Source organism: Manacus candei, unplaced genomic scaffold (genome assembly GCF_025592945.1).
Source record: "Manacus candei isolate 608988 ecotype Guabito, Panama unplaced genomic scaffold, ASM2559294v1 h1tg000092l, whole genome shotgun sequence".
Classification (NCBI taxonomy): domain Eukaryota; kingdom Metazoa; phylum Chordata; class Aves; order Passeriformes; family Pipridae; genus Manacus; species Manacus candei.
Window position 1 is genome coordinate 542,042 of NW_026138140.1, and position 16,693 is coordinate 558,734.

Consider the following 16,693-nt stretch of genomic DNA (forward strand, 5'->3'; position numbering starts at 1 on the left):
AACGCTACACTGGGGAGAACGTTCCCTTGCTTTAGTTTCTCGATGGTTTTGTATCCCACATGTTTGTTTCTGCCAGCTTTACCACACAGCAAAGAATCACCACTGCAGCAAGGTTTGACAGAGGACACCTGAGATGACCCTCAGACTCCCCTGTAAATCTCAGCATGACAGAAGTGTGGTTCTAGTGCTGTCTTCCTCAGTATGTTGCCAGAGAAAATAGATCTAAGAAATCAGTAATTTCTAAATAGCTCCTGCACTTCCAGACAACACCAGTAACTAACAGCTACGAGACATATTTCTTCTTCTCAAATAGTGATCAGTAAGGACATGAAATCACTGTGTCCAGAATGGGATCCTCAGACTTAATCACACAATTATCACAGAATGGTTTGGGTTGGAAGGGACCTTAAAGACCATCTTGTTCCAACTCCTCTGCCATAACCTTCTCTTCCACCAGACCAGGTTGCTCAAAGCCCCAGTCAGCCTGGCCTTGAACACTGCCAGGGATGAGGCATCCACAACTTCTCTGGGCAACCTGTGCCAGAGCCTCACCACCCTCACAGGAAAGAATTTCCTCTCAAGGTCTAACCAACTTATGCACGATGTTTCTTGGGGAAGATCCTACAGCTGCTTCCTCTTCAATAAAATGGCAGAAATACTCACCATACAGAAGATCCCACCCTATCCAACAATTAACAATTATTCCTAGATAATGTGAAAGGATTCCTGTGAAAGGAATACACGACCACTTCCAAATACAAGCAAGTGCTTACGAAACTAAAGTGAAATTTTGCAATTGCTCTGTAGAGCAGGTAAACACTGCAAGACATTTTAAAACACACCTCTTAGAACAGCTCTAATTCACTAACTTTAACATATACCAGACTGTTTCTTTTCTAAATGAAATGGTCTAAATATTCCACAGAAATGGAAATTTTTAAGGTTCTAGATATTTTAATATTTAGATATATATATAATGTCTTTAGATATATATATATCTTATATATATAATATATTTATATATATTTTATATATATATAAGATATCTAGATACTATAAATATTTTTATATGTAAGCAGTGATAATCACTACCAAGATACTTACTTCTGCTTTCTACCAGCTGTATCACTTATAACAGATCAGACTGAGTATTGTTTTTAAATGTTGTTTGCACTGGATTGTTTTATGGACAAGCACAGGAGCTATTCACACTTGAATTAAAATCCCATTCGTACCTAGACCTTTCACAAAGGCATTGGAAGTGCTGCACCACTCCTCAAGTCCATTTGTTAAAAAGGCAGGCAAGATGCATCCATCCCTCACTGGAGTCACCGAGGAAAAAGGCAACAACAATTCCAGAATCTGCTAACACCTTTCCAGGTACTGTGACAACCTACCACGGACCAGTGGACAAAATACGTTTAATCTCAGTTTGACCTGTGTTTTAGATAGAACCTCTCAAGGTTAGTAGTAAAAAAAAAAAAAAAAAAAAAAATTTAAAAGGAGTGCTAAAAAACCCCCAAGCAAATTAAATTATAATCCTGTATCTTGTGCAAATTACGGATAGGTTTGCATTTGCATTATTGTAATTTTTGTAAAGGCACAGTAAACCAAAATATTTCAAACACCCTGACAGTTCAAAATACTGAATATGTTGCCATCGATCAATTTTAGTGTTTAACCCCAATCTGATGTTTTATTGTATCTGATGTATTATTGTATTCATTTGAAATCTGAAACTTAGTTGAAATTTTAACCTAGTATATCCTTAAAACTGAGACCATGACAGCATTTTTGTTGCTATGCAAGATTCTGTTGAAGTTACATTGATACAGATATAATTATTTAGTGTGATTATCTTTGGAAAGGCCAGTGAAATAAAGTATTTAGACTCCTTAACAAACCCTTAAGAACTAGGTCCCTAAAACAACTGTTTAACTGATCATATTACATGCTTAACTTAATAAAAGATCTTAAGAAAGAGAAATAGGATGGGGTAGTAAAATAAAGGTTTCATTCTACTTGTTTCAGGCAGTAACTCTGGTGCCAGAGGCAGGACGCTTTCAGAGACACTGATTTAATAACCTTAATTACTTTACGCTCATGATATATGTCATTTTAACACCTGAATTAGTTTTCACTGCAGGACAAACTCTATCAGGAACACTGATGCTTGTTCTTAATGTTCTGTAAGAGGCACGACACAACACACTCAAAAACCACATTCATAAGTTAACCTTGCACTGCAGCAGCTTCTGAATTAGCAGCAACTTCCGAATTAGCAGCAGCTTCTGAATTAGCAGTAGCTTCCTGCTGTGCTTCCTCCACAGCAGGGGATGCCTCTGGAGCCGGTAAGTCATTCTCCCCTCCAGCTTCTGGGGATTCCCCAGAGCTCTCATCCTGTGCTGCGGGTCCAGCACTCTCATCCTGTGCTGCAGGTCCAGCAGCGTCTGCTGCATCAGCCTCTTCCGTGGCTTTCTCTGCTTCAGTGACTTCATCCGTCTCTTCATCACCTTCTAGGGATTTATTTAATACAATAAAGAGAGTAAAGTGCATGCATGCAACAAAAATTTCATCAACTACTTTTTACCACCATCCTTGTTTGAATTTAAAATGGGAAGCTAAGCTTTGGGATCAGAATAAAAAACAAAAAAAAACAACAGCAAAAATCAATAATTAATCCCTCCATATTGTCTCATGTGGCATCAAAAAAAAGATGTTTACAAGATGAGGAAACCATATTCTTAATTACTGAGCTTCATAACTGCTTCAGTGGAATAAGAAAAGAAACTGTGGCTTAAAGCAAGTGACCCTAAGAGGTGGGAGTGCAGGGAAGGATAAAAAGGGACTTTGCCAAGTGCTGCTTCAGACCCACCCTGCTGAAAGGGCCAGTGATGATGCCATCACAGGTGACACAGCGAGCATGACTCTTGCCCTGTTTGCACCCAGCAGTGGAATTAACACACTGGGAATAAGACATTTGCTAACCTACTTGGAAGCTCTTGCAAGCTTAGAAGCACTGCAAGCCAAGGTGTGCCTTCAGTTTGCACAGGGTTGTTTTCCAGGTGGCTGACCTGGCTGCCAATAGCTACAGTAATGCTGTACCCAAGGAGTTCACAGTTTTCAGATGGGTTTTGGGCCTTCTCTTAGCCACAGGTACTCTGCAATCCCTGCTGCCTCTGCTTTCTCTAAAGCTATATTGAATGCCCTGTGACCCCTGTGAGAGCCATAGTGCTCAGATAGGAAAGGCAAGGTCTGCAGGGCTGAAAAAAACCCTTATTGAAACTAGGTGTATACAAGTAAGAAAATAACTTGCTACTTTTAAGTGGTCAGGATTCACTTTCTTGAAGATATGACCACTTATGACTATTTTCTCCTTAACAAGTCCCAGGTCTCTTTTAAAGACTTGTCTACACCACTGTGGGTCAGGCTCTTCAGAACCTCAAAAAAACAGTGTTTCCCAGTCATGCATTACTTCAAACTCAGCTGAGACAAGTAATGAAAAACTAACAGCACAAAGCAACAAAGATGCACAACCACCATGCAGACATGCACTAACACCAAGTTAACAAAAGAAAGTTATATATCAAGTGTTCACCTCAAGTTCGCCACTAGAACCAACTCACCGTGTGAAAAAACAGAACTGGAAATAACGTTTGTAATACAGTGTAAAAAAACTACGTGAGAACTGAAACAAAAGAGCTTAAAGAGACATAGTCAGAATTTATGTTATTCTTTTATATCTGTTTAAAAACTAAACAGATCGATTTTATTTCTTGTTTTTCTCATGCTAGTGCAAGCCTACCTTTTTGTGTTCAGATTTAAAGACAAGTCCATTCATTGCTCAGTAAAAAAATCAAAGCTTTACATTACGCAACCTGATCATGTCCCTTTAAGAAAACACTATATTTAAAAAAAAAACCCAAACAAACTAAATTCATTACACAAAGAACAGACTAACAGCCAAGCTCAGCATTCAGTACACTTTATTGGACAGTCAAATATAGAGTGCATTCATCCAGAACAGCCAGCTTCTCCATCTCAGAACTGCCTTCTACAAAGCAGGTTCAGTAATAAGCTCAATATGGTTTGGCCTTGCAAACACAGGTAGTTCTTTTAAAGTCTCACAAGTATGGAGTGTTACAATAGAAGGTATAAAGTCATCCCAAGGTAGGCTGCAAGGTACTCAATGGTGAACGACTGTCCTTTGTTTGTATTTAACTTCCTCGGGTTTGGAAAGAGATTTCCCTTGTATTTTAGTCTGGAAAGTGTAAAAGCAGAGTATAGATTAGAAAGATTGAATCAGCTTGCATCATGTTAAAAAGAAAAGTCATAGCTAAAAAGGAAGGAAATCAGGAACAAGTTTAAAGGAGACACACACGAATGGAAGACAAAACCCAGTATTTGCTAAATAAGCAACTAGAATGTCCTACAAGCCAAACATCATTTTACAGTTCAAATGATGTCCCAGATTTCCTACTGCTACTTCGAGTCTTGCTTCTACCAGGGGCTTTTTACATCCCACTAAATTTGAGAACAGCTTTCAGTTAAAAAGAGCTACAGGACATTTGCTATCAGATTTTTTTTTAAAATCTGATATCATTAATTAAAATACAATTAAATATATTGCAACCCTCTAAAAAACAAACAAGCCCAAAATAGGATTTGATTGTTTCTCTTGTTTTGACAGAGTTGTTTGCTGTGTACAGTTCTCTGTAATAGGCATTTTGGGTTCAGGCACGAGGGGTGAATCTTCCCCTGGATAAGAAACCACAAAAATCCTATCAGAAGACTCTCTCTCTGATCACCTGCTCCCCAGTATTAAGTTCTTCCACCTAGAAAGTTCTTCAGTTATGATAACACATGCAGCAAATATGCCATGGATGTGCTGTCTGATGTGCTGCTTTTCTGTCTGCCACTTCATATTTTTACCAGCCCCCTTTCAGATCTTATTTTGAGCTTGATTTAATGTGACCCTGAAAAAACATACTGGATTACTTTGACAATGGAATTTTCAATTGCTCTTATCAGCAATGCTTCCTGTGAAAAAGTGTAAGGACTGACTCTAAAATGCACAGGGAAAGAAGCTGCAGTGGCACTTCTGGGAAAAGCAATACTATGGTAACACTCTATGACAAGATACACACAAAATACAACTATGCAGGGAATGGGAAAAAATGGGGGAAGAAGAGGGATGTTATCCTTTTTGAGAAGGCACACAGAGGGTTCTGTAGGAAAAGTAAGAACAGAAACCTCTTTAGGGAATACACAGCTGGGAATGAAGAAGGATTTTTAAAAAGAGCTGATTCAACTGTAGTTTTGTATTGTGAATTGGAATTAGCTACTCAGAAGTCCAACTAAGAATTCCAGGATGAGCATTTATTCAGAAGTCCAATATTGAAAACAATATAGGAAACAAGTTTCAACTGTGTTCACTGAACGGCCTTAGAAATGTTCTGGACTTCTTATGGACTTCTTCCTACCAATAAAAAGAGAGGCAGCAATCATCTGCCATTGGCTGCGACATTTATGTACGTTAAGAAGCAGCACAAAGCATCAGATTATGGGGCATCTGGAGAGTACCCGAATTCAGAATTAGGTAAGTTGCAGAGCACTGAGTACTCTCTTTACCCCAGCCTTGGGCAACACAGGTACAGCCTTCAGTGGGCCAACAACCCCACTGACCCTGCAGGTATCCCACTCCAACATTTTGGCAGGCTAGGGTTAAAACTCAGTGAACCTTGCAGAAGTGAACCTTAAGAGAAAAGAGGGAGCATACTGATACCACTGGGAGTGCACTGGGAGGTTTGCTTAATGCTTCCACATCTACTGTGTTCTTCTGACTGTGGCAGTCAGAATGGAATGAGGGCAACCCTCACTTCTGCCCTGAGCAGGAGGATACCAGGTCAGTGGAAGAAGTTATATCCTTTGGTCCTGGTTATTTTTTATTTTAGGGACAAGGAAGGACTGCATTAAAACCGTGGCTGAATTCTCAGTATTTAAAGAATGGAGTATAAAAACTGTATTGCTTCCAGCTGCTTAAGTAAAAGGAAATTAAGGTGTTTTACCATTTTAAATCTTGAAATCTGTAATTTTAAAGTTCTAAAACTAAAGGATGTGTTGTGGAACTTCAAGGCTAACAACTTCAAAAGAAATAATTATAGAGGCAGACAATTCAAATCATGTTCTCACATTGAAAACAAAATTTAAACTCAGCATACTTTATTCAAATCTATTCTTTGTGTGCATGCAAATATATTAAATCAATTCCCTAGATGTCAGTATCAGAAAAAATAAAGAAGAGTTTCAAGTGCTCTGGCTTCAGTAGCTTACTTATTTTTTTAAAATAACAACTAAATAAAAAGATATAAAGTTCCTTAGGTAATTTTGATAATTGCTTTTCCTAGCAAGGCCATGTTTGCCAAAGTTCTATCTTTTACATTAACATCACTGTAACACTAATTGATGTAGACAGAGACAACATTCCATTACAAGTATTTGAACTAACATGGTCTAATTATCCAAGCACGAAGAGCTAAGTAAGGATTTGCCATACATTTACGTAGTGCCTGCTTTTCATTTAACCCTAAATCAAAAAGGACAAAATCAAAGTTTTGGGACAAAAAAAATTGGTCCAATTTAGAATATTTAAAAAAATGGTAGAGGCTTTTTTTTCCCCCTACTGAACTGTGTTTCTTGATGGCCTGTGGCCTGGACCCAACCTGCTGATTGAGAAAAATTTAGTATCTTCTCCTACACCCCAACAAATGAAAGAACAAAACTGATTTTGACAGCATTATGCATCCAGTCAAGTTTCATTAAGCTTCCAGTAAATCAAATACCCACTATACGATTAATGATTCACACATCAACTCTTTCCATCCACAGAGACTCTCACAGGCAGATCAAAGGTCAGATTCATTGCCTTACTCACACCATTCTCAAGATTTGTGCAGCAGCAGCTTTGTAACAGAACAACGCTGCACAACCACCTTTGTTTTGACTCCCACTCACACGGTTCAGACAAGGACTTGGACAGTGTTAAGGCCTGATTAGACAACCCAGAAATCTGTTCCAGATCCTCGTGTACCCAGGGAACAAGAGAGAAGAGCTCAACTCACCCTTCCTTGACCAAGGGTTGCCTTTCCGCCCCTCAGCTCTCTCATGAAGAACATTCACATGGTCAATAAACCTGCTGCGGGATGAACTGACTACTCTGTAGGCCTGAAAGGAAATTACACCTGAACTTATTGCCACATCCCTACAAAGTTACCAAACACAAAGAGAGGAGAGGGAGAGAAGGGTTTTAAAGCAAGTGCTACTGCCTATCTTAAAAGGCATATAAAATTTATGCTAAGCAAGGTTAAAAAAAAAAATTAACAGCCTGCTATAGGAATATATTTATGCATTTCATATTTCTCCATTGTTAGAAAGCAAATACAATATACCAGGCACCTTTTGAAGTGCTGCTGTGTTTCAGGAATTGAAAACAGTGTTTTAAAAGGTAATTACAATAAGATTATTATTATTATTATTTTTCTAACGTGGTAAACATGTGACAGCAAGAGAACTTGTTATTCCTCTGGATATGCAATCAAACAAGTTTGGTATTTTGAACAAATAGCTACTTACCATTCAAGAGGATTATTTTGTGGGACAGGGAAATAGGTACCGGGGATGTGCTAATCACTATCTCAGAGGGGTGGATGTAAGCTATAAAATGGAGGATTTAGGGTTGTGAAGCACAGAATCTGACTTATTTAGAAGCAGGGAAGAGAATGGTTACTGAAAAGCTTAACAAAAGCAGATGTTTACAAAACTTTAACACTCTTTTTCAAAGTAACTAATCTTTCTTTTTGTGCCCAAATTAACTAGGTTCATAATCTTCCCCTTGCAGCTTCAGACAGCTTATTTCATATCTGTCTCACCCACTTTGAGATATTCCTAATGTTTGTGGTTGATAAGAAGAGGCAAGGAGTTAGAGGCAGGTGCCTCACTCCAGCTTTGGACACATTCACTTCACACAGTTTTAAATATGCTTTCCACTAAGAATGACCCAGCACTAGTTACCAAAGCAACAGTAAATCAGGCAAGCAATAGGCATTCAGGTTCACTAGTTCTCTAGAGCTGATTTTTCAGTTAGGCTGTACTTAGCTCTACGCCACAACGTCTACGTTCTATTGACGGTTTGAACCTTGATCGTGTTCTTTAACCCAGAACACACCTCATAGCATGGCAACTCAGAAAGCACGAGCAGCTCCGCCCCAAAACACTTACATAAAATAAACCACTGAAAGCCGCAACACCAGCAAGTAGATAGATAAGCATATTCTCTCCAGAAGAGCCAGGAACGCTCCCAGATGACATCTGGCGAAGAGGTGCTATAAAAACCATTAAGTAAATTGATGTAAAATGCTGCTGAAATACGATCACAAAACAGAACGACGGAGTCTGAACACTGCTTGGGAAAGGATGATTCAAAAAGGTGTAACAAAACAGAGAGGTACAGCTTAGTGATGTTTCCTACAGCCGAGCAACACAGGGCATGGTGCCCAACTGAACGAGGTGCATGGTTGAGATCTTCCTAAGAGTGTGAGTTTTTCTCTGAACTACACTGTCTGCCATCAGCTGCCAAGTACTGGATATAGTCTATATAGACCAAGGAATGCTAAAAAAAAAAAGAAAGTAAAAGAATTCTTGACTACAGTATGTAAAAGAATTAATCTGTCCTTACTTGTTATGATCAGCAGAGTTAATGAATTCTCTTCAGTTTAGTAACAGAGAATTTAAAAAAAAGCCTTTTCCTCTGAATTCACGTTCTTTCATTCCCAAACAGACTGCTGACATTTCAACACATAACCTTAACCTCATGAAATGGCCAGCAGGGCAGATAGGTAGGGTTACACAATTTTATCCCCGACTGGGTACATATTGCCTCTAACAGCAGTGTTACACGTTTGATTTGTGTCCACTGTTCCTGTAGCTTTGATGCTTGCTACAGTCTTCGATTCATCCGTACATCTCAAAAAGAGACCCACGAAAAACACACGTAACTCTCTTGGTCAACAAAGCTTTCAGGTGAATTTCCCGACTTGATCCCCGATGAGAAACATCTCATCGAAAGAGTGCTCAGGAAAGATAAAATGGTTCCGAGCACTGCAATTGGCGGCTGCAAAAATAGTCACAACCTCAAAACGTTGACACGGTGTGCCAGATTATGTTTAGCATCATCTGTCTCATGACACACTTCTCGGACTCCTCTTCGATAGCCAGGCATCCTAATGGATTTCTGTATATTTACATTTTCATTCCGCAGCAGTTTCTCGTTAACCCTCCTCTCCGAGGCTGCCGGCTATAGCAGAAGAGTGCATCAGCGAGCTGCCAGCACCCAGCACGGCTGGCAGGGGTTTCTTTGCCATCGGTTACACAACTCCCGATGCGCCAAAAGCCATGGCTGCGGCACGCCGGGTGGATCCCCGCTCCCTCCCGGGGCCGGCAATGCTCTCCCGAGCGATTTGCACCCCGCTATTCCCTGTGCTGGGGGGGGCGCAAGGGAATGCAGCAGCGACCCTCGCTTGGGTTCCGGGAAGAGGGGAAGGGGGGTCCCGGGCGGGGTCGGCTGCCCAGCGGATCGCCCGGAGCTCCGGGGCAGCCGGTCCCTGGAGCCGGGGGTGCCCGACCGGCCGTGCCGGGCTCCCACCACCCCGCCGCCCCTGCCCCCGGCCCCGCGTCCCCGCCGCCCGCCCGCGACCTTCGCGCGTCCCCTCCGCCCCGTCCCGTCCCGTCCCGTCCCGCCCCGCCCCGCGCCCCCTCACGCCGTCCCGGTGACCTCCACCCGGGCTCGTACCGCGCTGCTTGAGGCGGCCGGCGGCGGCGGGAGCCCTGCTCAGGCGGAACGCCAGCGCCTGCGAGGCGGCCCTGCACAGGGACATGGTGGCGGCGGCGGCGGCGGGCAGCGGAGCGGGCGCTCGACTGTGCCCGTGGGCGCGGGGCTGCGGAGACGGACAGCGATCCCCGCCCCGCCGAGCCGCGGGGGCGGAACGGGCCGGGCCCCGCCCCGCGCCAACACCTGGACACCGCTCCCGGAGGGCGCCGGGGGTGACCGGGACCGGCAGCAGCGGGAAGCGCCTTCCCGGAACGCAAGGGCAGAGAGCCCTGCGCCGAACGCCGCCGTACACGGTGCTGAAACAGACCCAGAATATGAGGGATTGCATTTAGCAAGGAGGGGGAGGACGGTGAGGAACGAACTACTGTTCTACTAAAATAGGGCGTTCACCAAGAATATTCCTTTGCCAACAGTTCCTGGAAGGGGGGAAAAAAAATGAAATGGAGAAATCACCTAAATTGACGGCAAAGGGCACTCAGGTTAAACACCGGGACACCGGCGTGTTGGCAGCAGAACACCGGAAAGGAAGCGCTGCTGTGGGATCATGGTGACTGTCACAGTCATGGGCGTCTCGGGGGCAGAGCTGTGCAGCTGCTCCTCTCCTCCCTACATTGTCAGGCAGTTGCCCCCTGTTTCTCATCTACACAGAGCTGTGTTGTTCCCTCTGTGATTATTTAATGCCCTATTGTGCCGACTGCTGCGGTCCCCTTTTTGCAGCCTTTGTCCTTGGCTGACCTTGATGCACGAAGAGAAGGCAGTGCTCACGCCGGAGACTGACAGCGCCTGTGCAGTCTCACTGTGTGAGCACTGCAGGCACCTCTCTAGCATAAGCAATTCCCAAAATGCACACAGGAAAATGCACCTTCTGGCATTTGTACAGACTAGTTGTATTAGGCTTCCCCAATATATCTTCCAGAATAACACAGAGGATTTTAAAAATAAGATCGATTCCCTATGAAATGGAAATGCAACATAAAACAACTTCGAGAACAGCAGAATGAAATATTAATGGCAACAAAAGTCCTTGAAAGTTTCTTCTAGGCTTTATAATTTATTTCATATTTATGCACATGAAATGTATGAACATACAAGTAATTACATAACTGCACTCCTGCTGTGCTCACTTATTTGTAGGACAACCGGTGATCATGTTACTTCTCACTGAGCACATCATCAACCTAAGGAAGAGGAAAAAAAAATGTGATGAATATGGTTAGAAACATCTCATAACATCCTGTATTTTTATCTGGAGAAAAATGTTTACAGGGAAAAAAACCACAGCACCACAATTTTTTCCTCTATCTAGTATAAGGAATTTTTTCCATGTGGAATATTAATTACTCACAGGAATCATGCATAATCCCAAAAAGACTTAGCTGGCAGACAGATACACAGTTTTTTACATTGAAAAGCACACCACCACATACAATCTGCCCTGTAATGCACATCTAAGGGCATTGACTTTACATCATTTTTATGTATGTCAGCTACACTGATCTCCTTGCCACTTGAAAGGTGTTCAATTTACAAACTTTATTCACTATAGACGCTGTAAAAGACATGTCACATGTCCAAGACAGAGAGCCAACAGTGAATATATGAAAATAAAGACCAGTCACCTTATCATTTTAAAGCTGGAATGAGTTAGAAGAATAGCAAAAGCCAAGATGTAAAGTATTAAGGAAAATAATAAGGGAAGAATGTCAGTCTGATATCTTGCCTGCTATCAGATGTCAAAGATCTTCAGAACTTCTGTTAAGTCAAAAGCATCTGTATGTGCACACTTACTATGAGCATTCCGTACACTTATGGTGTCCCTCTTTTTGTCTTCTCTCATATTCCATTACATCTTCATTATGCTGCTTGATAAGCTATAAAATAGCAGTATAGGATAAACAGCTATACAATTTCGCAGCTGGATCCAGAGAACAGCAAGACTTCTACAGAATCTAAAATTCCTATTATCGGAACGCAAACCAATATGTAACTGGGACAATACAGAATACATCATCTGTAAATTATCAATTGAAAAACCTGTGGAAAGAATGCCTCATTGGATAAACTGACCAACTGGAGGCGGGGGCTCATACTATCAGTCAATTCACCACCCCCAGAAAAGGTGAAAACCCCAAAGGGAATCCACCCCACCCTGACAACACTTTCATTATGGGAGTGCTGCTCATCCTGCATGTTTCTTCCTGAGAGCTACTACGCTGTGTCAATTTAACAACACCAAGCCTGTTGAGTTCTCTAAAACAGGGAGTATCTTACACCTGCATTTTGCTCAGAAAAAAAGGGGTCTTAATCTATTGAAATCAACTAATGACCACCTTAATCAGCAGAAAAATGAGAAGAGAATGCATTAGGAGTCTGATAAACACAAGACTATCTGGGCACAACCGTAGTGGGTTTTTGTTTGTTTGTTTGTGGTTTTGTTTGTTTATTGTTGGTTTGGTTTGGGAGTTATTGTTGTTGGGGTTTTTTTTAAGATCTATGGGGAAAATAATGTTAAAGCATTAAGCTGGCAGGCTTGAAGAATTAATTCTTCTGTTGTGGCTGTTTTAAGTTTGAAATAGAGAAAAGCTTAATAAGTTGTTTATTTTTATAAAGAAAAGCACAACATGAAGCTGGGAAAACATAAAGGATCAACATAATTATGCTTCAATCTTGACACCCACTATGACCACCCATTACCCCAAACGACTCAGGAGGTTGCAGTCATTGTGTTTATATCACTATTGTAAATTTTTTGGCAATAGTTAAGTTCAGCAAAACCGAATGAAAACACTTACAAAAGCCCACAAGGCAGCAGAGGTGCCAAACGCCAAGCCGACTCCCAGCCAGTTTGGTTGGGCATAATTACGTTTTCTCGCAACAAACGCGGAACGAGTAAAAGCTAAAAAAGGCAGATTACAAATGCGTTAACAAAGACCAAGTCGTTACTGACACTCGTGCAATCAGGAAAAAAGAACAAATACCAAAACGCCATTATGAAGTGGTCCCCCATAACATTTGTGGGGGACACACTACAGCACATGATCCGTGGGAGAGGGGACGGGCCGCTGCCAACCACTCAAAGCAGTGCCTTTTGCCCTTTCCCCGGCCACAAACCCCACCTTCCCCGCGTCTTCTGCTCCACAGAGCTGCCTCTTACTCTTCCCTGCCGAAAGCCTCCACCTCCATCCCTTCCTCACCTCCCTCCCACCTCACCAAGGGCGCCCCGGGCACCGCCTCCCGGAGGAGCGACGGCACCACCATCGCGGCGGGGCGCGGCGGGCCCTCCCCCGGGAACGAAGGCGGCAATTTCCTAATCAACTGTCTTAACACAGAAATTAGCTTTGATCAAAACCACCAAGGATAGCGAAGCTGCCACCACAGGGATTGCTTTAATCCCGGCCGCGGAGCGGGGCGCACTCCAGCTCCCAGGGCCGCCACCGCTTCCCGCGCTGGCAGCGGAGCCCTCGAGGCGCCGGGTCAGCCCCGGGGCACAGAGCCCTCCGCCCAGCCCCGCAGGACCCCGCTATGCCGCCCCTGCTCACCGAGGCCGGGCGCCGCCGTCACCAGCCCCCATACCCTGCCCGCCCTCAGCGCCGCCGCCATCTTGTCGGCCGGGCCCAGCCCCGCCCGCCGGGCGGGGGTGGGACGGGACGACACCGCCCCGCCCCGCCTGTGCCCGGGGCGCCGGGGGCCATGAGCTCTGCCAGGCGAGCCCCGGCGGGCCCTGGCAGTTCTCCTCGCCCTTCCCCGCCCGCCCCCGGCGCCGGGCGGTGCCTCCCCGGGCCGAACCGGGCAGGGGGGCCTCGCCCCCACACACCTGCCGGGGCGGGGCGGCCGCAGGGGCGCGGCGCATGCGCGGAGGCGCCGTGACCCGGCTGGGGAAGCGCGGCGGTGCCATTTTGGCGGCGGCACCGCGGCCCGAGCGGGGACCACGTGAGCGCGCCCGGGGCTAGCGCGGCGGGCCCGGCGCTGCACGGCCGGGACGGGCCGGCGAGGGCCGCGAGGGGCCGCGCTCGCGGCCGCGCCCGGGGGGCGGCCAGGCCAGCGGAGGTGAGGCGGCGGTAGCGGCCGCCGCGCTCCGGCGGGGAGGCTCCCGGCAGCGGCGGCCGAGCGGCGAGCGGGGACGGGACGCGGGCCCGCCCGCCCACCCGCCTCCCAGGAGCGCCTCGGCGGAGGCGGGAGCGGCGGGGAGGATGCCGTCCGTCAGCCTGCCGCCCAAGGAGAACGCGCTCTTCAAGCGCATCCTGGTGAGTGGCGGGGCGGGAGGCTGCGGGGAGCGGGGGGAGGCCCTGGACCGTGTCCTGGGGCCGGCGGGCAGCGGGGCCCCGGCGGCACCACCCCGGGCCTGGCGGGCCCCAGCCCTGGATCCTTCCTGCCCATGGGCCGCGCCGCGTCCCACCCGGGCCGGGGGAGCCGCGATTGCCCTTCCCCGCCCCCGTGACCCTCACTCCGGGCTCCCTGAAGTCCCCCCTCGGCCTCTTCATTCATCGCCCGCCGCTGCAGCCGCCGCCCTGCCTGGGCTTGGTTTTCCTTTCTTTTTGTTTGCTTTTTTTTTTTTTTTTTTGGCTCTCTCTTATAACTCAGATTTTGGTCGGTGGGGAAGATGGCTTTCGGAGGAGGAGGAGGAAGTGGAGGAAGGATGAAGGTTTTTTTGAAGTCTTGCCGAAGTTTTAACTTAACAGCCAGCTCCTGTTTGGAAAGTTTGACAGTCGATTTTTCTGGCGTGTGGGTGAAAGGAAGTTCAGTGGGATTTAGGGAATAAATCTGATTTTTTAGAATGGGTTTAAGACAGCGTCCAGTCCAAACACTATCAAAGTGTGCTCAGTTCAGTTGCATCTTATGGAACTTGTTGCAGATTTGATGCGTTGCTGCAGGAACATTGCATTTCTAAGGACTTGGGGTGAACTGGAAATGTCAGAATTTTGATAGTGAGCAACTTCAGTAAATTTGTTTAGAAGATTCTGTTATTTGGGTCAGGCACTACATTGTTTTCTCTCAAAAAAGTCAGTTGTGTCTAAAAATTTCATGTTCTCTTTCAAAGAGTCTTATACTATTATTTTAAGTATGTTCCCTTTCAAAGAGAGTTACACTATTTTGAGTCCTTCCACAGATCAGAAGTAAGATGAGTACTGTTGTCCTGTTGGACAATAACAGCGCTCTTAAGGCTCTGTAAATTTGTGCTCCTTAAGTGGGAGGGATGTGTACAATCTTTTGTCACTTCTTTTTCCAAAATATTTTGTGAAAATGAAATGGGTAGCACTAGAAATTCCTATGCACAGACCCCTCATCTTGAGACACACAGCTTCAGTTAGGCTTAAAAAGTAAACACAGTGAGCTACACAGTTTATTTCTGTTTTGAAAGATTCAGCCCTGCTTGGGAGTTGGTATGACCTTGTACTAAGTGTGTAGTTTTTGATGTGTTATGAGCTGGAGAAGTAGTAGCCTTGTTGCTCGCTGATCCATCTTCCTTTGCATTGAGGATGGCTTGTGTGATTACAGGACAGACTGAATCAAGAAGCTTGTCTGTGTCTGACTGCTTTTTGGTGCCCTTTTTTTTTTTTCCTTTCCATTTTCCTTAGGCTTGGGACATGGCTGGGTATTTGTGTGGAGGAACAAGCAGAGAGTAAGAGTGTCTTTGGAAAAAGTGCTGGCTCAGCAGCTGTGAGTTAGATGAAGCTTCCTAATTTGGTTCAGATTAGAAAAGGGAAAGGTGTGCCCCAGCAGAAGCAGGTTTCTTCATACTCTCCTTTTTTTTTTTTTAACTGAAAATCTTTAATGAAAATACAAGAGTTTGAGGTACTGGGTAGGCTAAAAGCTGTTCTGTCATTCTGATATTTTCCTGTATCTCACAGGGATGAACCTGTGGTGTGTAGTCTGGTATTTAAGACTGCCCTGTGATGAGGTGGCTTTGTAACATGTGGTGAATAAAAAAGACTTGAAGCTGATTTTTGGTCACACTGGAATTTTGGCTAATGAACTGCTTGTCTGCCTTGTTATGGATAATGGCTCTACTTTGTGAACTTTTGGTTACATGTTTGCCTTGAATTAGTAGGGCGTCTTTTAGGAAGTCCCATTTATCAGTGCAGGCCCTAGGAAAAATCACTTCCCTGCTTCTGTGCCTTCTCTCCACCTCTCTCTTTCTGCAGCCTCTCCTTGTTCTACGCCTTGTTTTCTGGAGACTGTAACACTTAATCCTCTGCCACCTCTTCCCGTGGTCCATGGCTGGTGGAACAGCAGCAGGAAGAGCTGGATTCTAGCTGGGCACCTCTGAGCCCCCTGCCACCTCCCAAGGTGGCCTGACTGCCTGGCCCTGGCTCAGCACATGCTGCCTCCTGTCCCAGGCTGATACATGTTCTGTTGAACACATCTGGATGAGATCTTTTTTCACCAGATGCTTTGAGAACCAGCCCAGGTGCTACTGAAAGGATACATTACCCTTCAGATAGATGATTACTGGTACACAGGCTGTTAACCAGAAGCATAAAACCATTCATATTCTCATTTTCATGGAGGTAATAAACACAGGAATTAAATAGATAGCTGCCTTGTATTTTTGCAGGTGAAGCATAAAATTGAAAAAAGCAACCTGACTCTGTGTGTGTTTTCAGTTCCTGAGGCCTCATTTCTTTGCCATTTTTAAGAAATATACCTGTAACACAAACACTTAAGGTCTGCAGCAAGCTGCTCAGCTTTCCATGGCAAAGGGCAATAATTAGCTCTCAGAGTTTGGTTTTCTCGTTTGTTTAGTAGTAAACATCCTGCATGATCAGGACATTTCTTATGCATATGGATTTGCTCACAAGCCAGCAT

General features: G+C 44.8%; 3 protein-coding genes across 7 annotated transcripts in view; 1 reads left to right on the top strand and 2 right to left on the bottom strand.

Annotated features, from left to right (window-relative positions):
• MGARP (mitochondria localized glutamic acid rich protein) overlaps positions 1-13,339 on the bottom strand; it is a 28,803-nt gene extending 15,464 nt beyond the window's left edge. The window contains exons 1-5 of one of the 4 annotated variants that reach the window (XM_051768076.1): positions 13,335-13,339; positions 9,848-9,948; positions 8,278-8,381; positions 7,122-7,224; positions 2,238-2,516 (exon numbers count right to left, since the gene is read on the bottom strand). In XM_051768076.1, the coding sequence (XP_051624036.1) occupies positions 2,238-2,516; positions 7,122-7,224; positions 8,278-8,381; positions 9,848-9,932 (571 nt within the window). In that variant the 5' untranslated portion in view covers positions 9,933-9,948; positions 13,335-13,339. Of the gene's footprint in view, positions 1-2,237; positions 2,517-7,121; positions 7,225-8,277; positions 8,382-9,847; positions 10,044-13,334 lie in introns of those variants that run through there. The other 3 variants (XR_007899911.1, XR_007899912.1, XM_051768075.1) reach the window with 3 other exon arrangements.
• NDUFC1 (NADH:ubiquinone oxidoreductase subunit C1) lies at positions 10,918-13,552 on the bottom strand. Of its 2 annotated transcripts, none has more exons than XM_051768095.1 (4): positions 13,426-13,552; positions 12,679-12,782; positions 11,675-11,757; positions 10,918-11,064 (listed from the first exon to the last, which is right to left on the bottom strand). In XM_051768095.1, coding segments are annotated over exons 1-4 (249 nt in total). In that variant the 5' UTR covers positions 13,487-13,552; the 3' UTR covers positions 10,918-11,063. The 2 variants fall into 2 exon arrangements, with proteins under 2 accessions (XP_051624055.1, XP_051624056.1); XM_051768096.1 differs by having other exon boundaries at positions 11,607-11,757.
• A 371-nt stretch (positions 13,553-13,923) lies between these two features.
• The window catches only part of NAA15 (N-alpha-acetyltransferase 15, NatA auxiliary subunit), a 37,931-nt gene continuing 35,161 nt past the window's right edge, over positions 13,924-16,693 (top strand). Inside the window, exon 1 of the mRNA XM_051768039.1 lies at positions 13,924-14,130. Within this exon, the coding sequence (XP_051623999.1) occupies positions 14,077-14,130 (54 nt within the window). The 5' untranslated portion in view covers positions 13,924-14,076. The remainder of the gene's footprint in view (positions 14,131-16,693) is intronic.